The sequence below is a fragment of the Callospermophilus lateralis genome, chromosome 19 (genome assembly GCF_048772815.1).
Source record: "Callospermophilus lateralis isolate mCalLat2 chromosome 19, mCalLat2.hap1, whole genome shotgun sequence".
Taxonomy (NCBI): Eukaryota; Metazoa; Chordata; class Mammalia; order Rodentia; family Sciuridae; genus Callospermophilus; species Callospermophilus lateralis.
The window spans coordinates 37,175,235-37,196,638 of record NC_135323.1 but is presented as its reverse complement, the minus strand read 5'-3'; the positions used below and the strand labels follow the sequence as shown (position 1 = coordinate 37,196,638).

At 51.7% G+C, this 21,404-nt stretch overlaps 1 protein-coding gene across 2 annotated transcripts in view; it reads right to left on the bottom strand.

Annotated features, from left to right (window-relative positions):
* Mad1l1 (mitotic arrest deficient 1 like 1) overlaps positions 1 to 21,404 on the bottom strand; it is a 356,486-nt gene that overhangs the window by 77,970 nt on the left and 257,112 nt on the right. For both annotated transcript variants that reach the window (XM_076840079.1, XM_076840080.1), the window contains exon 16: positions 17,561 to 17,768. In XM_076840079.1, coding sequence (XP_076696194.1) covers positions 17,561 to 17,768 — 208 coding nt within the window. The remainder of the gene's footprint in view (positions 1 to 17,560; positions 17,769 to 21,404) is intronic.

Here is a 21,404-nt window from a genome sequence, read left to right as displayed (position 1 = left end):
AAGACATGGCAGTCTATTAAACCCGCTAATGCATGCAGTGGCCTTGGACTTGAGATGTAACCAGTTCTTCAGATAGCAGATTAAGAAAGAGGCCATGGTATTGATTCAGCAGTTGGAGCCGCCCGGAGAGAAGGTTCTGGAAGGAGGACAAGGCCAAGGACCTGTTGGGTAGGGCAAAGAAAGGGAACTCACGGAGGCCATAGTCCTGGGCTAAGGACCCCTTAGTTTGCCCTGGGCAGAGCAGGAGCCCAGGGATAAGGAGCATATCCCAGTGCACACAGCAAGCCTAGAGAAGGGGAGGGGTGTCCAGGCAGAATCTGAGGTGTGACGCAGTCACCTCCAGGGGAAAGCAGCAACAAGACTCTCCTACTGGCCTAGAGGCAGCTGTGGCAACCAGGGGTTCATGTGGGTCAGTAGTTCAGGACCTCACAGGGTGGGCTGGAGGAGAGGATGGAGAACCCTGGCTAATAACATAAATAAGGCTGTTTCATAATTTCCAGTTGCTGAGTGAGGCAGGCAGAGCAGGCCCCGTGATGGCCTCCATGCGCAAGCTCACAGAGGAGAGGTGACAGGCAGAGTACATAGGTAGAGTAGGGCAAAGCCAGGGTTGGAGTTCAGGTGGTCTAGATTCTGTAAAGTAGAGCAGGAGTGAGCTCCTCTGACCCATGAGTCCCCCATCAGGGAACACTGCCTGCTCCTTCTAGTCTCTCTGCATCTGTGTTTCAACAAGGCCCACCTGATGCTCTAGAGCAGCAACAGGCTCTGCATCCTGTAGCCTGTTACAGTGAACAAGGGAGGCATGACACTCAGGACTAGCATATCAATCCAGCTTTGCCTCTTCCCCACAGCAGGCCCTTCCCTCCCTATCTCTAGGTCATCTTTGTTACACAGCGGCAACAGATCTGGCTGCATTCTGTCTATGCTCTACACTTTGTGGGAGGCTGAGGATGGAGTAGTTTATCTGGAGGAGGACATTTCAAAGCAGCATAGCGTTCAGGTTAAGAGATGATTTATCCAAATTTATAGCAAAAACCATAAGCAAGAAGGAGCAGAGCAAGATTTGGAAAATCGCAGCTTGGCCAGAAGAGGAGTATGTGTAAAGGTACGCTCAAGGAGGATACCATTGCTAGCACCTTAGAAGCCAAATGCTTTGCATCAGGAGATAGGAAGGATGCCTCAAGGGTATTCCAGAAATTGACAAGGACACTGTCATCACAGGCTCAGAGATGCAAAAATGCAAATTCATTTCAAAGACTTTCCAGGACAGAACTTTCAGAAGAGAGACTCATGGTGCCCTGTGCACCCAGAACTGCCTAGGGAATTGCTTCTCATGTTCAGCTGCAACTCACTCAGAGGCTGCTGCAGCCTTGATTCAGGCGAGCCCAGGTAAGTCTACTGCTGGTGATGAATTTGGTATCATCCATGTGATACTGACTTTACAAGCATGCAAAAATGCAAGAGTTATAGGAATAGGGTAACTTCTGAGATCTCAAAGGAAAGCCTGGGAGACCAGGTGGGGTGCTGCAGGGTCCGAGTCCCTGTAGGCAGCTGCAACAGGGCTGTGAGAGGGAAGGTCAACCTGCTATGAGACCCAGGAAGAGATGCAGGAATGTGGAATGCAGCAGCCCAGGGAAGCTGCAGAAGGCATGCAAGGTCAACCAGAGAGAGGGAGAGAGAGAAAGAAGGGAAGGGGGAGAGGTAGAGAGAGAGAAGGAACATGGGCTGGCCATAGCCGAAAGGCCACAGCGGCGCAGCTGCCCAAGTCCTTTGGGGCTCATATCATGCTACCACTTGTTCCAGATGCTGGACATGCGGCTCAGGGCTGGCTGTTTGCTCTGCTGGGTTTTGGTCTTGCTTTGGGTTGGTCCCTCCTGTTTTCCTACTTCTTCCTTTTAGAACAGAAATGTTTGTCCTGTGCCTACCCTATCTTCATATCTTGGAAACACAGAACTTATCTCTTACAGGGCCTCACAGCTGAGTTTGCCTCTAATATGAAGGGCCTTTGGAAGTGGACTTTTGAGCTGCTGGGACAGTAGATTCTGGGGGCTATTGTTGACTGAATGAATGCTTTTTGCATATGAGATGAGCAGAACCCTCTAGTTTAGATCTTGACTGTCCTCCCTATGTCTCCCATAAAGGCCAGTACTATGAAAGTTGAGGAACCTTACAGAGGCAGAGCCTAGTGGGAGGCGTGTAGGTCACTGGAGGAATGCCCTTGAAGAGGACTATGGGATTCTGGTCCATTTTCTCTCTTTTTGCTTCGAGGCTTATGAGGTGATTGGTTTTACGCTGTTACATGCACCTATCATGATGCACTGCCTTGCCACAGGCCCAAAGTGACAGGGCCAGTCACAGATGGAAACCTCCAAATCTATGAGTCAAAATAAACCTTTCCTCTTTATAAGTCGACCATTTTAGGCATTTTATTATAGTGACAAAGAGCTGACTTCTGGGTGGACTGTCACCTTGCCTGGGGCAGTGCTCACTTGTGCAGTGGCACACAGTAGCTGAGTATATCTAAAGTCCCAGGCACTAGGCTGCTCCTCAGTAAATGTTGCTGCTGTGACCTAGCCAGAGAGCTCAATTATGAGACTAGAGACCCAAAGTACAACAGAGGGAAACATAGAAAATCAAGTAAGCAAAAGAGGGAGTGTTTCAGAATGTGGAATAAAGAATAAGAGAGCAGAGGTGGGGACAGGATATCAGGGGAAGGAGAGGGCCCAGCTGGGACAGCCCCTCCCTGAGAAGGAGACCCAGCCAACTTGAGGGAAGTCAGAGAAAAGCATGTGGCTGGCTGCCCAGGGGCAGGTTGGAGGGCTCTTCTAGTCTGGCTCAAGTCATATTATCAGGTAAGTTAATTGTTGAAAATGGCTAGAACTGGTGCAGAGACAAGCAAATACACCCTCAGAACAGAACAGAATCTACAACAAAACTAGAACCATGAATTGATTATCAAGAAGAGATTCACAGCAGTTCAATGGTTGAAAGACAAATTTTTTCCCAATAAATGGTACTGGAACAACTGAATCTCTTCATGAAGAGAAATGAAACTTGTCTCCATCTTTTTACCACATCCAAAATTAACTCAATGAGGATCACAATCTAAATGTAAAGGCTTCTGGGAAAAACGTGGGTGACTGCAACTCTGGGTAAGCAAAGATTTCTTAGGACAAAGCACTAACCACTGAAGGAAAAGTTGATAAATTACACTTCATCAAAATTAAAAACGTTGCTTATCAAAAGAAAGCATTAAGAAAATGATTAGAAGACAAACAATCCAATTAAAAACTGGGCAAAGATTTAAGCAGACATCTCACTGAAGAAGATATATGAATGGCTAATAAGCAATAAAATGTGCTCAACATCATTAGTCATTAGGGAAATACAACCACAATAAGACACCACTTTGCACCCATTAGAATGGCTATAATCAAAAAGACAGATAATGACGAATGTTAGGTAGAATGGGAAGCATCAGGAACCTCATAAGCGAAATAAAAGCTGCTGCAGTTGCTTTTGGAAACAATTAGGCAGTTTCTTAAAAAGATAAACACAAATTTACCATGTAATCCAGAAATTCTATCCCATCCCTGGGAGAAATGAAAACAAAGGCCCAAAGACTCATGTTAAAGGGTCCTGAGCAGCACTCCACAGTAGCCAGAAGTGGGAACAATGTCCACCAAATGAAGAATGAACAAATAGAATGTCTTCTATTTGTACAGGGAAATATTATTTGGCCATACAAGGAAATGAGTGCTGACATGCTGCAATATGGCTGAACCTTAAAAACACTGTGCTCAGTGAAAGAAGCCAGAAAAAGGGTTCATCTATTGTAAGAATTCACTGATATGAAATGTTCATAAAAGGCAAACCAATCAAGATCAAAGATTAGTGATGGACTGAGACTGTGAGAGGGAACAGAGATGGCCTGCAAATGGGTGTGTGGAATCCTGAGAGATGGAAGCATTCTAAAATAAGACTGTAGTGATGGCTCACAGCATTGCATATTTATGAATAATCGCTCAACTATGCACTTAAAACTGAGAGTTCAGTTTTTAAATATGGTAATTCTATAATGCAGAAGAGCTGTCCAAGTGGAGGTGTCCAGCAGAGGCTTTAGCTCAGGGGCCTAAGTCAACCCTCTGGGTCAGAACTGTATCCCATCACCTCGGGACCCCACAATAGCCCCAAGGGAGGGGCCCAAGAACAGACCTGTGTGATGGCATGGGCACCTCACGGGGCACAGCAGCTGCCAGGGCAGGTGAAGGACAGCGGACACCAGAGGCACACTGAGTTCAGATCCCGCCTTCCACTTCAGGTACATTATTTCACCTCTGAGGGTTCCCATTCCTCACCCATAAAATGGGGGAATAATGGTCCTAATTGTGGGATTGGAACCAATGAGGCAATATGTGGGATGCTCCCCCAAATGCAGCTCAGTAAACAGCCAGTGAGTGCTCTGCATTCATCCTGCAAGACGCGCTGAACCCCAACCTGACAAGACCTAGGCAGAGGAGCACTGTGGTCAGCCTGAGTACTGTGACCTGTCACAGATGCCTCAACACCGTCACTGCACCATCCTTCTCCCTTCCATGGTCCCCCCTCCCTGTTCTCCAGGACAGGACTCCCAGAGTCTTCCTTAGGGCAGAGGTGGGGGTCCCATTTCCTTAGGTCTCTTTGGTGCCTCAAGGAGCTCGGTCACCTCACCAGGAGCCCTTTCCCTCTACACCCAGGTGAGGCAGAAATTTGCTCTGTCTCATCCACAGGTTGGGAGGGCCTGGTCCAGGCCATGCTCAGGAATAGATGTTGGACAGAGTAGGCTGAGTGGGTCAATGTGGGTGTCCAGGGGAGGACTGCCATTGGACTGTCATGGTCACTTCTAAGCTAGGGGGCCCCCAGCTTCAGTTGCCCTACTCTGTGGGGTACAGACTACTGTGACATGGCTAAGGGGCCAGCAGACTCAAGGATCTTGTGAGTTTCATGAAGGCCCAGTGTGCAGGTAGGGCAGGTTCCCCCATCTAAAGATAAGGGCAAAAACACTGGTGGTAACTGGCCAAGGTGGTCCCGGCCAAACTGGTAAGTCAGACCTCAAAAATTGACCTCTGTCTCCCACAGGGACCCTGCACAACCCAAGCTGAAAAGCCGCCATTGCTAGGCCACTGAGAGGTCCTGGCTGTGCCTGTACCTGCCCACAGGGCCTGGACGCTGCCACTGATTGCTAGCAGGAAGGCCCCTGGCTGCCACACTCTGTCAGGACCAGGGGTTCCAGGGCAAACACTTGTTCACTGTCAGGCACTACAGAGCTTCCACTTCAATTAGCGGATAAATGAAGTCATACAGAAATCCCTAATTGGGTACTTGGCTTGAGATACCCTGCAAAGTTTACAGACATGCCAGGAAGAAAAGGAAAACGAGCCACCGTTAAGACAGCCCATTCTCTCCAGCTGGTGTGCACGGTCTCTGGCCACGGCAGAAGCCACGAGGGCACAGGGTCCAGGCAGAGGCAGGCTCTGACCTCAGCCATGGGGTATTCAGAACCAGCAACAAAGAAACACAGGGCTCAGTCTCAAATGCCTTGAAACTGAGGGTGGGCTAGTCACCTCAGCGGGCCAATTTGGTGAGGCAGCAAGTGATGCAGGAAGGTGACATGGCATTGTGGGGACAGGCTAGCAAGCTGGTACTGGGGTTCCAGAGGAGGTCTCAGGGACACAGGTGAGGCTGCCCCTGCTCTGGAAGAGGAGCCAGAGGGATAGAAGCCCTGAGGTCTGATAAGCCCTGAAGACACAGTGCCCAGGACGGTGCCCGCGTGAGAGGAGGCAGACAGACTGTTTCCACCAGGCCTGGCAGGGCAGGGCCTGGACTATGCTGAGGAGACCCACTGAGGCAACCACTCTCTCCCAAGAACATTCTCACTGCCTGGAGGATGGCAAAGCTTGCCCCCTCACCCTTAGCACCTGGCCAGGGGCCTGGACTCACCGTCCACTTCAGGAGGGGAAGTCAAGCTCCCGAGAGGCAAGTGCTCAGCAGTTATGTGGTAGGACTTCCATCCACACCTCCCAACCTTGGGCCACCTGCTGCTGCTCAGGCTCAGCTGCTCCCAGGCCAGGGTGCCTTAGCTGGCAGGGTTTTTCTACTAAAAAATTAAAGCAGCTGATCACTGCTCAGGATCCTTAGACCCAAGAAGCCAGATATTGTTTGTGGCCACTGGGAAGAGGGCCCACGAGCCCAGAGTGGCTCACCCTGGACAGGCTCCTGAGCACACCCAGGCAACAGAGCAGCCACTGCTATCACTATCACTGTGTATCATGCATCACAGGACAACACAATGACCGGCCTCAAAACACAGGCTTCATAATGTCCTCAGGGTCTAGAGCTCAGCCTGCTTCATGTGGAACTGTGAGAACCAACGCCAGAGGCTGGAGACTGGCCCAAGGCTAAGAGCAAAGCCTGGGCCAATACTGCCCAATCCCCAAACTTACAAACTCATAGGCCCCAAGGACTTCTGAAGCCAGGCAGCTTCTTCCCAGCTCAAGAAACCCTTGCCTTAGAACCAGAATCTAACTTCAATAAGCAAAAAAGCAATTTGTAAAGGTGAATCTGAGGTCAAAGTGTCCAAGTTCCTGGTTGCTGGAGAGAGCAGTGACAGACAGCCTCACCCTCATCCCATAAAGGGAACCCCAGGAAGCCGGCATGTAACAGGGGCAGAGCAGTGTGGGGACACTGCAGTCCCCAGGAGGCTGGCATGCAACGGGCAGAGCAGTATGGGAGACAAAGCTCCAGAGTCATATACGCGTGGGCCCAGCCTCCCTTGCCTAACCCGAGCCCTTCCTATCCTGGTTCCCCCTGAATGCTCTGAGGCCCTCATGCCACCAACTGGTGGTGCCCAGTCTATAGGGATGCCCAGTATGCTGGTTAACACTGCATATCATTTCCACTGGGCCACAGGCACCCAGATATTTGGCTAATCGTTATTGTGGGTATGTCTGGAAGGGTGCTTCTGTATGAGTATAACATTTGAATCAGTGGGCCACATACAGCAGATGGCCCTCCAATGGGGTGGGTCTCATCCAATCAGGTGGAAGTCTTGGCAGAACAGAAGGCAGAACCTCCCCAAGTAGCAAGGCAGCCCCCAGCCTGATCCTTTGAGCTGGGACATCAGCTCTTCCTGGTGCCTGCGACTGAATTGTACCCTCAGCTTTCCTGGTCGCAGCTGTCCACACTCCTGCACTTCTCCAGACTTGCCAACTCTACAAAATGCTTGTTGGTGAGCTGACTCTCTGCATGCAGTAAGCACCTCTGTGTGCATGCTTCACGTCCCACTGGTTATTTCCCCTGTGGAACTTGACCCACAATGTGCCCAGTGTGTGCTGTCTGCTAGGTGGCACCATGGTACTGTGTATCCTCAGGGTATGAAAGTCAAAAGAAGGCTGGGATGGATGACCTCATCACGGTGACCAGATAGCCTATGCCTAGGCTTTACATCAGAGTCACCAAGGAGCTGGTTCCTGGTAGATTTAGGAGCTTCCTGCCAGGCAGGATGGCACAGACTCCTCTCCTGGCTCCTACTACATCAACTCTAGACCCTGGATACAGCATGAGAGCAATCAAAGAATCTGCCTGTGGAGGGAGGTGGGCAAGTGGTGGAACTTTGGAGGCCCAGATGGCAAAGGGCAGCCAGGTAAGCACCTTCCTGCTCATCTGGGGTGCTCTCTGCCTGACCCAGAGGGTGGTCCTGACCCACAAGCCCCAGCCTGGGATGCCTCTGGCGCACAGGCCCGAGACACTGCCTGCTCAGAAGCACCCTGTGGAGATGAAAGTTCATCTACCAAATTCATTTAGAACTTCAGTGTAATCTCATTTAAAAATAAAGCCTCAATGGCTTTTGCTTGAACTTGACAAGAATAATTCTAAAATTCATTTAGAATAATAGGCAAGAACATTTTTAAGTTAAAAAATTAATGCCTGCTCTATTACTAGATATTAAAACCTTTTAAAATCATAATTTCTGAAAATACCATATGGATAAATGAAATAAACCCCAAACATCTGAATGCAGATTCTATTATGCATAAAAACTTAATAAACATGAGACATCCATTATAAGCCTATGGGGCAAGTAGGAACATAAGCGACACCAGGGTGGTTGTTGAATGACATGGACAAAGATCAACTTAGATGGCGTCACATACCACATACCAAACAACAGGTTCTAAGATTAAATCTTTAAATATTAAAAATAAGCCAAAGGGCCTAGAAGAAAATAGAATTGCCTGTCATATCACTAAAAGTTTAAAAGTAACAGAATAGATGAGACCAAAAAAATTTCAGACTCTAAATTATTAAAAAAAAAAAAACAAACCAAAGTTAAGTTTCTACATAAACAATATAAAAAGAGGTCAAGACACAGAGGTTACAGTGAGACCGTTCTTTTTGTTTTGGGGTAGGGAATGGTCTTGAACTCCTGGGTCAAACTCCACCTCAGCCTCTGGAGTTTCTAGGACTCCGGGTGTGTGTCTAGGCCTCGTGATGAGGCCATTCTAAAGAGAGAAAGTAAAACATTCTTCCTGTGCTTAATGAAGAAAATGCACAAACAAGGTGCCATTTTAATTTATAATTTTTACAAATCATGTGGAAAGATGGCATGTTTTGGTGATCAGGTCTATAAAGCCTAACACAGGGAGAGATGACTGTGACGGCCCAGATCCAGATTTGGAACAGTTCCATCACCTGAAGAGCAACTCTCTGCCCTGGCTGTGGAGCCGGCTAGCAGCCCAGTCCATCCCGTGAGCTTGCACTTTTGCCTTTTCCTCCACTGTGGGGGCCTCTGGCAGCACCATGTCTGGCTCCCCCACAGAGGGTGCCAGCAGTCTGGCCCTCCCTGGGCAGTGTTCCACCACGACATGCTATGAAGTGCATCTTCTCACAGCTGGGCTTGTGTGACCAAGGGTGCGGCCCAACTCTGTCCTCCCTGAGAACCTTGGGAAGTGGGAAAGGCTGAGGCTGGCTGAGGAGGGAGCCCGAGAGGTCTGCCTCGCACCACATAGGACCTGGAGCTCGGGTGGGTAGAGCTGGTGGCCACCGTGTTGAACCTCTAACCCATGAGCACTGCATGACACTCTCCATTTTCACCTCCAGTTGCTGGCTGCAGCGTTTCATAGCTGTCAGCACAGCTCTGTCAAGATTTGCATCTATGGATTACATTTGGGGGGCAGTGAAGAGAAATGGGGCTGTTTTTAGCTTTGGTTTCCATGTGGTCATTGCTAGTATATGGTATCACACAACATGTGCATGCACCCACTTAAAGAGGGTGCAGCAAGGCCACAGGACATAATTGGGATCTCTCTTCATTGTGTGTGACTGTCCACAGGGACAGTCGAGCCACCTGTGAAGAGGATGCACCATACCCCCACTTTCCAGCCTGCCTGCCTCTGTAGGACTCTGGCTGACTGTCATGGGTGGTCTGCCAGGGACTTCTGTCCTGGGGGAGCTGTTTCCGGTCTTGCATGATCAGGTCCGAGGCAGATGTGGTCTTCTTTGTGTGAAGGAAGTCCCATCTTTTCCTATTGAGAGTTTCTGTCATGAATGGGTTTTGGATTTTGACAAATGCTTGTACTGTATCTACTGATCTGATTGTGTGAGTTTTCTTTTTTAGATTATATCATCTGATGCTTAACACTGAACCAGTCTTGTGTTTTTGGAATAAATAAACTAATTCTTGTGGTTTTTCTCTTTAGTCTTGTCATCGGCTTTGAAATCAGGGTGAGCTCATGCTTCCTTGGGTCTGCTGGGATGCTCTCTCTCCTGTTTTCTTGAAGAGCTGTGGGGGATTGCTATTCACTTTTCTCTGCGTGTTTGGTAGAATTTGCTGGTGAACCATCTGGACCTGGAGATTTCTTTCTTGGAAGCTTTATGGTCAGGGGTTCAGTCTATCAGATGATATCACACCGTCTTAAATCCTGAAGCTGTGCCCTGAGCCTCGGAGTTTGTTGTCATCTGTCTGGTTCTGGCTCTACCTGGCCCAGACATGAAAGCACCTCAAGCCTGGCCTGAGTAAGGACAGACGGGGTGTCAAGGGCTGCCCTTGCTTTCTGGCATGAGAAGCAAGTGACAGAAATCTGTCCTTTTATCTTTCTTCTTCCATCCAGCAGCCAGGCAATCCTGGGCTACAGCTGCACAGACGCCTGGAGCCCGGTAGTGGGGGCGAACCCTGCTGCGTTTCCTCTCGGCACGGTGGCTGGCATAGTTGGGGACCACCACATGGCAGGGCAGGGCAAAGCCAGCAGGGTCCTGCAAAGGGAACTCATGGGGGTCCTGAGGACCTCCCTGAGCTGAGCATGGGGGTTACACCCAGAACACACACCAAGGGCTTGAGAACTGAACTCTGGGCTAACCCAATGCCCGGGACTCAAACTGGCCCACCCAGACCACAGCATCAGAAGCTCTGAGAAGCATGGCAAAGACCCGTGGGCTGGACTGCCATGAGGAATTGGGCAGAGTGCCCATGACAATCAGCAGAAACCAACGTTCTGTACAGAGTGTAGAAAGACCTGGAATGGCCTCACATGGCATTCAAAATGTCCAGAATACATCTCAGAATTAAGCTGCACATGAGAATCCAGGAAAATACAGACCTGCTGAGAAGAACACGACTACCAGACACAAGTCCAAGACAACAGAGATGCTGGTATCTTTAAAGCATGATTTACAGACGCTTTAGAGGCCCCAGTTTCCACAGTCCACTGAGAAGCAGCACTGGCTCATGGAAACCACATCCCTGTCTGTACCCCTTTACCTGACAGATGTCACACTGCTACACTGACATACACCGAACCTACCAGACTTGGCTCTGCAGGGCATATGTTTCCCACCTTCGACTTCTGATCTGTGAATGTCACTGTGCTTTTACTGTCTAAAAATCCCACCTGTTACATGGAGGGAAACTGTCAGAGTGAATGTAGATTATTCACAGAAACCTCAGGGGCCACAGGAAAGCAGACACTGCTGCTTGTTAAAGGCCTAAAGGACCTGCTGGCCAGGACCTCCATCTCCAGCACAGAAGCCTCGCTGCTCTATTAGAGGGACCTGCCTGCTTAGCCAGCCTTGCCCTGGGGACCTGCAGCACTGGGGTGCAGGGACTGGGGCTCAGAGCATAGTAGCAGCCATGGAATGTGGAACGGGCAAGAAGCCATGCAGGGCCACGGTAGTAAAGTTCCACATTCTACTTCCTGCTTCCACCCTGCACTGTGTACATACCTTTATGTATAAGCAGACTGAGGCCTGGGAGGTGGTGACTCTGCCCCAGGGGCTCAGGGACTGTGACTTAGGACAGGCCCACACTAAATGGGAGCAGTGCACTGATGTCTGGCACTGACAGGTTGGCATCTCACCCTTCCATGCCACTATAGCTGAGGTGGGCTGCATTGCCATGGTGTGGGAGCAGGAAGAGGGCAGTCAGTCTGCAGAGGCAGCGGCCTAGGCGTGAACGAGACAGAGGCACTGCCCTCTGTCCCAGCCCCAGGTGGGGAGCACAGAGGTGCAGCCCCAAACCAAGCCCCTGGATGTCCTCCTTCCCAGGGCTGGGGCAGGGGAGCTCAGTGCAGCCTGCTTCCCCTCGTCTCCTCCCCAGAGACATCCCTGGGATCCGCTGTGCCCGCACAGTCAGGCAGTGGCAAAACTGATCACCTTCAAAGTGCCACCCTGACAGGACTAGATTGTTTTAATATTAATGCATCGCCTGATTAAACTGCGATTAATAATCTCTCTGGCAAAGTCTGGGTGCAGCAGGGGCCATGCAGGCAGCCAGAAGGCAGCGTGGGGAGGCTGGGGCCCAGATTTCTGCCAGCAGGGTTGTGCTCTTGGTGTGGGGTCGGAGAAGCCAGGCAGTTACCCCAGGGCCCCGAGGGCAGAGGCCATCTTGTTTGTTTCTGTCCTCTCTGGCCCCCAGAGCCAGGGCCCAGGCCAGAGAAAAAAAGCCCTCAGAAACTCATGGTAAACATAAAATGGAGGCCAAAAGAGGGTGCACTGCCTGAGAGAGAAGCCAGCGCGGCCTCCAATGCCCACCTCACCCACCTGCTCTTTCTGGCCTCTCTTCCAGAACTGGCAGACTGTCTATGATCTAGGTCTCTTAGTGGTGACAGCTCTGCTGTCCACCAACCTCCAAGCCTGTGCCCTGAAGCCCAATCACCAGAGGCTGGGAGCCTGGGAGGGACCCTGCCAACAACTCAAAGCCTGGAGAGGTGGAACTGAACAGCTTCCATGGAGGACAGCGACCCGTCCGGCAATGGAGAAGTCACAGCTCACAGCTCTCTGCCTGCCTGCTGCCTGGGAGCTACAACAAGGTGCTCGATGCCCTAACAAGTTGGCAGGGGAGGTGGGCACATCCGCAGAAAGAGTGTACCCTTAGCTGAGCTAGACCACTGGGCCTTGGCCTGCAACTTCATCTGTTTATGTCTCCGGTTTCCTCATCTGTGGTCAGAAACAGGTTGGGGGTGCAGAGTGGCCACAAAGAAATTCTGAAGAATTCTGCTGGGAGCCAGGGAGATAGGCAGGAGGCTGCCAGGACCATGGTCCTCCTCCGTCAATGACACATCCTCCCCTTTCCAGGTGTGAGCCCACGAACAGCACGAGGAGCAGACCTTCCCCCAAAGGGCAGCCTCACTCCTCCAAACACATCCCCCGGACCTCATCCCAGCTGTCCCCCTGCTAGGCAATGGGGGCTCTTCCCCCATAAGAAAGGCCTCCAAGAAGGGGGCCTAGGGTGACCCGACTCTTCCCACCTGCCCACTGAACAGTGGTGCCCAGTCACCTTGCCTATCCCCATGGCATCCTCAGAGGCTGCTGGGCTTCTGCTGAGCCTCTGTCACTAAGCTTCTACAACTTGCCATCAGCCTTATTCTCGTCAACTTTACACTTTGTTTTCATGTACAACTTCAGAGCTCAGTAACGCAAAGAGACTTGTCAGGGAGCAGCCACCCCCACACCTTGCCGCCTGCCCTTTCCCTGGGACCCTGGCTTTCACTTCGTCTTTTAGTACCTCCACCTTGGTACTAAACATTTCTCTAACCTCTGACAGCACGTTTCCATGGTGTTTTCTGGATCTGACACACTGGTGTCACCTACTGCCTTCTGGTGAGCCAGGAAGATGCCCTGTGAACTCCCTCCTACTTCCTGGATTCTGTATCTTTTTTCTTGGTTTACTCCCTCATTTTACTGGAGTACATCCTAGACTAACTTTCCAAGAAAGGATATAGGACAGGTAAATTTTAAAACACCGTGACCATCTGAAAATGACAGTGGGCATGGCATGGGTCCTAAGCTCCAAGTCACTTCCATTAAGTGCCTCCTACTTTCTTATGCTGCTGCTGAGGAGTGTTAGGTCATTTTGGTCCCTGGCCCTTAGAGAAGGGATGTCTTGTTTTCCTTTGGAATCTCCCACGGTCTCCTCTGTCCATGAGGCTCTGGAGTGCCATCAGGATGTGTGCAGGAGGACCTGCCCTCATCTGTGCAAAGGACCTTCTGCGCATCTTCCATGGGGATTCGCTCCCTGCCTGCTGGGAACCCTCCCTCAGAGCTCCAGGTACACCTTCTTGCACCCCAGGTTCCTTCTATGCACTGCAAGGCTGGTCCTCTCTGCATCTCACCTCGATTTCCTTTTCTTCATCTGTCTTTTTGTGCAATTTTCTGATAAGCCTGCTCAACTTCATCTTAAAAATGTTCAATTAAAACTTCCATTTGACTCTGGACACTTTTACACGCCCAGAGCTCGTTCTCTCTCTGAATTGCTTGAAGGCACCTGTTCTCGGTGCTACTGAAAAGCCCTTCTCACTGGTCAGGTTCAAGATGCCTCTTTTGGGTTCTCTTCTGCTCTGGAGGCCCATTCCCTCAGTGGGCACTTTGTACATGTTGCTCTGTAGTTTACACATTTAGGCATGTTTTCTTTTTCTTTCTTTTTTTTTTTTTTTTGCCTTCCAGAGTTCTGAAAATCCTTGGCTATCCTCCAACCCCTGGCTATCCTTTATCATCAGGAGATGTGTCATGGGGCATCCAAGGACCTCTGAGCAGGAGAGGAAAGCCTGTCCTCTGTGGACCACACCATGGAGATCGCTGTCCCCTGGGACCTCCAGTCAGCACCCTCCCAGGCTGGTCAACATCTCCCAGGAAGAGTTCTCACTGGGGCTGCAGGGTCACCTTAGGACTTACCTACAGCTGTCCACCTCAGCTTCTGTGTTCTCTCTGGGCCTCCTGTCCTGACTGGACCTGTCCAGGGCCCTTTCCCTGTCATCTATGTGGCATGGAGGGTGTGTGAGCAGAGCACAGGGTCCATCTCAGGGCTTCTGAATTAGTCTGAGATGGGGCCTAAGAATCTGCATTTCTCAAGTTCCAGGTAGGGCTGCACCAGCCTGAGGCCCTCACTTCAGGAAGCACTGTTGCAAGAGAATAAGTGGCTGGGTTTTTAGTTTTTTTGTTTTTTTTTTTTTTTTTAAATCTTTCCTGGGGGAGAGGTTACTGCCCACGAATAGAGTGAGGGAAAGACCTGGAACAATTTCTTAATTAAATTCTCAATCAAGTGTCCTAGGTCTCCTCATCTTAGCCAGGCACCTCCTCAGGGCCATCTGCTGCTGTTCCTTCCTGGGCCCTCTGGGGAGTCTTGTGGCTTGAGCAGACTGGCTCTTTGGCCACGCACTGGTTTAGAACCCTCTTTCCTGAGCACTCAGTCATCAAGGGCTCAGCTCTTCTTAACAGATTTGAAAGTTTGCTGCTGCATCGTCTCTGTGGGTGTAAATCTTACAGCAAGCAAAACAAAAACCAACCTGCCTCACTGTGAGTTCAGGGGCCTGGGAGGTGCAGCACACGGGCAAGTCCAGTGAGCCACGTGGGCTTAGATGCCCCACCCCATGCCACAGGCCTCCTTCCTGCCCTCACCTCCAGCCACACTCTTGACAGGCTGCCCATGTCTGACCTGAGTCCCTCATCCTCCAGCTTCTAGGCAACCTTGGACTTGCCCTTCTTCTTGAAGGGAAACTCTGGGTATCTCTCAGTTCCCTAAGTGTCACAAAATCTATCTGCTGTGGCCTCTAACATTCACCACAGCCAGACTCCCTGCACTGACTGCCCAAGACCAGCACAGCCTGGTCCACAGGAGGAGTTCAGCACATATGACCAGAAAAATGAATTGGCAGTCAATGGGCAAATGCTCAAGGGACACCAGGTGATGCTGAGGGTCTCTCCCAAGAATCCTTTCACAAGGAAGAGGTCTACCTGTGATGTTCTGAGTCTGCATTCTTTGCTCTAAAATCTGCCACGGACACATAGATAGCATAAGGCAGGAGAATCCATGGCTGGAAGGAGTACAAGGATGACACTGTCACACCACAGCATGGCAGAAGAAGCCTGCTTGGTGGGAGGGCTGGGAAGATGCCCAGAGCTGCCACCAGCTTGCCAGGTGGTCCCATGAGAGGTTTCCTCTTTCCTTGGCCTTTTTCCTACCTGGGTTCTGCTGGAGGCCTGGCCAGTGGCCACAAAGCCCGCCTTCAGGTCAGCAGGAGACCTCCCATTCACAGCATGCTCTGCCCCAAACTGGGTCTGCCCCAGACTCCCCAGGCCAGCTCATAGGCAGGCTGGTGACTGGGCAGGGGCATCTACTCCAGGAGAGTCCCTCCTGGCTGCTTTCCCGTAGCCTTAGCAGCGATGCCAAGAAGAACGAAAGAGCACTGGTGGAGAGAATTCAGAAGCGTGAGGATTAGGAAGCACTTCAGGGACTGGCTATCCCCACTGCACACTGTGCCATTCCTTTGCTCTGCTCCACCCCAGAAAGGGAGTAGCCCAGGAACTGCCAGGGATGGGTTCCTGGTCTGGTTCTGGCACATTTCTCAGGGTGTCTAGATGCCTTGGTCTACAGAAAGTAGGACAGGACCTAATAAAGGTCAATGTGAGTTCATGCAGAGACCCCAAATGTTAATTCTAAATCCCCGAGATGGGAGAGATGGGGTGAGGTATGGGGGGGAATGTGTGCCTGAGTATGCACTGCCCACATATGCTGGACACCAGGTCACAGGGAGCCATATAAACAGCCGCCATCCTCTAAGACGCTGAGAGACGGCGAGTCCCACTACCTCCCATACTGCTCGGAGCCCAAGCCCACAGGAAGTGGTATAAGAAAGGCCCTATCACACAGGGGGCGCTGGCAACCTGAGCGCCAGGGCAGGTTCCAAGACTCGGGGTGCCCCAAGACCACCACGTGCTAAGGATAGTTATAAGAACCTTGTAACAAGACCAGGGACAATAAAATACAGCTGGTGAACAGTTACTGAGTGCCAGTCATGTGCCAGGCACTCTGCAGAGCCAACGTGGTCTGTCTCACAGCTGAGACACAGAAGTTACAGGAAGTCCCAATGCTAGGAATGGCACAGTTGTCACTCCATCTCAGGCCTGGCTGCCCCCAAGCCTTGCTGGGCAGGAGACTTCCTGTGTCCTAGGGCTTCCTCCATCACTCGCAGACTGGAGGTCTTGGTCCCTGGGTAGGAGCACACAGCAGGAGGGAGACGACACAGGAATGAGGAGGAGGACGAGGGCAACTGCCCTGATGCTTCAGACTGGCTTGGCGCTGCAGGAAGGGGCCTAGCAGGCCAATAACCTCTCTCCCACTCCAGGACTCTCAAGGGGAGTGTCAAGCGCCTCCACAGCATGAGATGACACACACAGAGAGGAAGCAAAGGGCCTCACAGGGTGACAAGCAGCCTGAGCGAACGTGAGATGCAAGTGTCAACAAAACAGCAGCCTCCAGCCTCCAGCCCCCAGCCCAGCAGACACCCCTGCAAGTGCCCCCAAGAGTGGAGCCATCAGATGCCCAAGCGGAGAAGTGGAAGGGTCACACTCCTCCCGGGTCACTCTGAGGCCCTGCTCAGGCAATAACAAGCACTCTCCAATGCAGACAGCGCACAGGGCACCTCAGCCCCCAGAGCCTCTGTGAGCACCTTCCATGCAGATGTGTACATTTCTCTGCAGCTGCAGAGTGGACACAGCCAATGCAGGACTTGGGGACTGCAATGCTCTCCAAGGCCATGAAGAGACTCAGCATTGGAGGTGACGAGCACAGGCTCCAAGGGTTGTTTGGTTTCCAGGTGGGAGAGGGTGGTGACAGGCACTGACTTGGAGCTGCCCTCGTTCCTCCCTGGTGTCGCAGGCCCTTGCAGCAAGGGCCCCTGGGCTCTTTGAAGTGTACTTAGACCCATGAAAGATGGCCCCTGTTCTCACGGAGAATTGGATTTACTCATGATTAATGGGGCACACACAAACTGATAAATGATATTAATTTGTTCCAGGGGTCTGAGAAGATCTCCGCTGCTTACCTCTCTAGTGCTGCCTGAGTTATTTCCTGCCGCCTGCAGATGTGGATGACTAATCCTGTTTGCACAGCCCTGCAGGAAAGTCTCTACGGACCATGGGGGTCCTCATGCTCTGTCCCCAAGGCCCAGCTGCCCAGGGCTACAGCCATGCTGCCCCCATGTGACACTGAGGTGAACCTTCCCACTGGATGCCAGGGGCTGGGCAATGGCCTTACCTGCCACCTCCTTGGATGAAGCCAGGCTGCTGCTGGCCTCCAGGTCAGCGGGGATGGGGCCCCCTCTCTCCAGAGCACGCAAGAGCCCCCGAAGACGCTCACACTCCTCCTGCAGCTGGTCCCGGTCTTCGCGCAGACGCTGCTTGGCCGCGCTGGTGGGGTTCATGCTCATGTGCAGCACTTTGGTTCTGCTCTGGTCGTAGTCACCCTGGGGGACCAAGCACAGCACAGGATCACCTCGGTGTGGGTCAGACCATGAGGCTTTGAGGATGCAAACAGAAGAGACAAGAGGCTCATAAATACTGAGTGTGAGGATCAAGAAATTGTCAGGAGCTGAGCACAATGAGGCTGCCAGGGAGCCACACAGCAGGCCCGAGTCTTAGGGCTATAGGGGTGCTGAGTGGTACAGACAAGGCCCTTCCCCTCTCTGAGTTCTGCTGTTTCACCAATAAGAGATCACGATGTCACTTGCATTGAAGAGTTACTGAATTAAGGAGAGAAAATAAACCAGCTGGCCCACCCCTTGGGACACTGCAGGTCCTCACCACACATGTGTCTCTGCCAAGGCTTCTTAAATTCAATCTAAGAACAACTCATGACACAAATACTTGAATGACTGGGCTTTTACTACTCCCATACTGTGCCTCTCCCTACCCACAGTGATAAAATAAAACTAAATACTTCTATGATTTGGAATGATTTTAGACTTATGGAGAGCCAGTACAGAGTGTCACCGCTGACCACATGCCAGTTGCTGACCCTTCCCAGGAACACAGTCTACCTGCCAGACCAGCACCAGCCAGGCAACCCCCAAGGAGAGGACATGGCCTGAGCCCAGAAGGCTCCATCACACCTCACAGTCTTCAATCACGGATACCTTGCAGTACCACAGCAAGGTCAGCGCAAGCCACATGACCCTGACCTCACCACCCAGACACCAATTCCAGAGGGACTGAAATCTTGTTACAAGGTAAAGTTTTAAAGAAAACATAAAAGAACACCTTCACAAATACAGAGTAGCAAATTGGTAAATAAGGTTCAAGAGGTGCCTCTTTAACAGGAAGGGAGGAGCAAGCCTAGACTCAGAGCGCTAAGAACTCCTGTTCATCAAGGTCCAGGTGACCAGAAACACACACCCGACCGAGGACTCAAATCCCGAATACACGAAGAATTCAAGAGTGAATGAGAAATGTTAGGGACTTCACTTGAAAATAGGCGAAAACCAGACAGATGCAGGCACCCCAAGGGCTATGAGCACATGGAGAGGGGCTCACACAGGTCACAAGGGGATCGAAAACTGAGGCCAGCGAGGTGCCCACATCCACGTCGCACACACAGAGGGCAGCCCTCCTGGCGGGGGGCAGAGCAGCCAAGCAGTGTGTGAGACAGCAGCGTGAGTGGGCACAACTTTCTGTAACAGCGTGTGGCAAATCCTCTGAAGAGACCCATCTTGCTGCCTAGGAAGACCAGGAGACAGCCATGCTACCTCTGCTGGACCAGGATGGACCTCTGTGGGTCTGAGGTGACTCAGGAACATGTCAGAAGCTGTGCTCTCAGGCCATCATGTCCCTGGGTTGTCCTGCTCCCGGAGAGAACAAGGGAGGAAGGCGTCAAAGCCTTTTGGAACCTTCTCTTGGCACTGCCTGGGCCCCTGCAGAGAACTGCCACCCAGGTGAGGAGGCCCTGTAACCTGCTCCAGGGAAGGCCTTGGGGCCAGGGACAACACTAACAGGCCAGGCATGTGGCTCAGGGACATGTTCCACCCGACAAGCAGGGTGCTACTGGGCCACAGAGCCCATCCCTCAGAGCCACATTCCACCCTGCTCCATTGGTGAGGGACACTGGCCCACAGAGGGAGACTGCTTGTTTCCTCCTGGCTCCCCCACACAGGGACTTCCCTCTCTCCCTACCCTTATGCCTTCTGCCCACAAGTCCCTCTTTCCTCTAAGGAGCAGGGGAAACGGTTTCCATTGTTCAGAGCAGCAAATGCTCTGGGTGGGGAAAGAAGCTCGGGGAGAGGTCAAGCAGGCCGAGCATGGGGATCTTCTGGCTTTCCAGGAGTTCAAGCTGTGTGGGGCACTGTCCCTTCATTGAAGGACGGTGTGGATAAGACTGGACAGTGCCCCTCAAGCATGTCACCAGGGGCCAAAACCTGCCAGTTCTTGGCTAGCCTCCCAGAACCCCACAAGATGTGACTCCTAAGAAGAGCAGGGAGCTGGGAGAGGCCCAGCAAGATCCCACCCTGGATACCACCCCTTGGAACTAAAAGATCTTGACGCCACCTCAGACAGCAAACTGCTGGCCCTCAAGTCCTTCTGCAGAAAAGGCCAGTGGAGACGGAAATGAAGACATGGGCCAGAGACTCATGGGCACCACAGTGGCGGCAGAAGCCATTGCAGAGAGCAAGCTGGGTTTGCAAACAAGGCTCCTGCCTACCTCCAGAGCCTCCCTCAGTGCAGGAGGACAGGCAAGGCCTCCATCAGTGCATGGAAGAAAGGCGGGGGGGGAGCGGCGTGAGGCCAGGGCGGGAGAGGATTTGCATGTCTCTTTATGGGTTTTCTGAGAAACTTGTAAAACCCCAAAAGATAAAGAGACCCCTGGAACTTCAGCTGAATCACACATGTCAGGGTTGAAAGGATTATTTCATCCAATTTCAACAGTCTGGGGAGATAACCAAGCGTGTGAAATTTTACCGCCCAAGCCGCCCGGGAGAGCCTCTGACAGCAGCCGCTGGGGCCTGTCTTGTGGAGCCTGCGCAGCTGGACACGGGTGGGTTTCCCTCAGCACAGAGCTCAGGAAGCCAGGAAGATGGCCCAGCGCTCCCCGTGCAGTCAGAGGGTACACCTGGGCCTCATCTGCAGGTCACTTTCTCTGCCCTAAACACCCAACTGTGGCTGTGACGAGCAAGCAGCCATGGTGGACAGATGCATGAGCAAGCATGGCTACATGTCAACACTGTGTCACAGAAACCCAAACCAGAATTCCATATGATTTTCACATCTTCCAAAACATTCTTTTGATCTTTCTTTACAAATGTTTATAAACCTAAAAACAATTCTTAGTTTATGGGCTGGGCAAGGCAGACTGGCTGGTCATGTCAAACTGCCCCCTGGGTGAGGATGAGACATGTGGCCTTCACAAGTCCCTTTCCTGACTCACAAATGTTCCTATCCCCCAGGGCAGCAACACATGACCCCTTGGGGCCTGGGCTGGGACCATGGCTTCCTCCTCCTCCTCTTCCCTAGAACGCAACACAACTGACCTCCAGGGAGAGAAGCCTCAAGTCGTGGTGAGGTAGAAGCACAGGTACATCCTGGAGGCCACCAGCATGACCCTGGACAGGACTGTACCTGCCAGGCCTTAGCATCCTCCCATAGCTGTGAGAGATGCAGGTGGGGGTCAGGAAGCATGTGATGTACCTAAGGCTGGCCCTTCTTCCCAGCAGGCCTGTGAACGTCAAGGCCCCTGGGTGGAACGCTGTTGTGGAAAAACCCAACACCACATGGCAGGCACAGGAGCTATCAGCTCCCACTGAGACCCAAACTCCTGATGATCAGTCCCTCTACAGAGATTATGTTTTCCTTGAAAAAACTCAAGGTCCCCTCTGTGCATCGGGGAACTTAAAGGTCAAAAATAAGATCCAAGCTGGGCATGGTGGTCCATGCCTACAATTCCAGGGGCTTGGGAGGCTGAGGTGGGAGGATGGAAAGTTCAAAGCCAGCCTCAGCAACTTAGCAAGGCCCTTAGCAACTTAGTGAGACCCTGTCTTAAAATAAAAATAAAAAGGGCTGGAGATGTGGCTCAGCAGTTAAGCGCCCCTGGGTTCAATTCCTGGTCCCTTCCC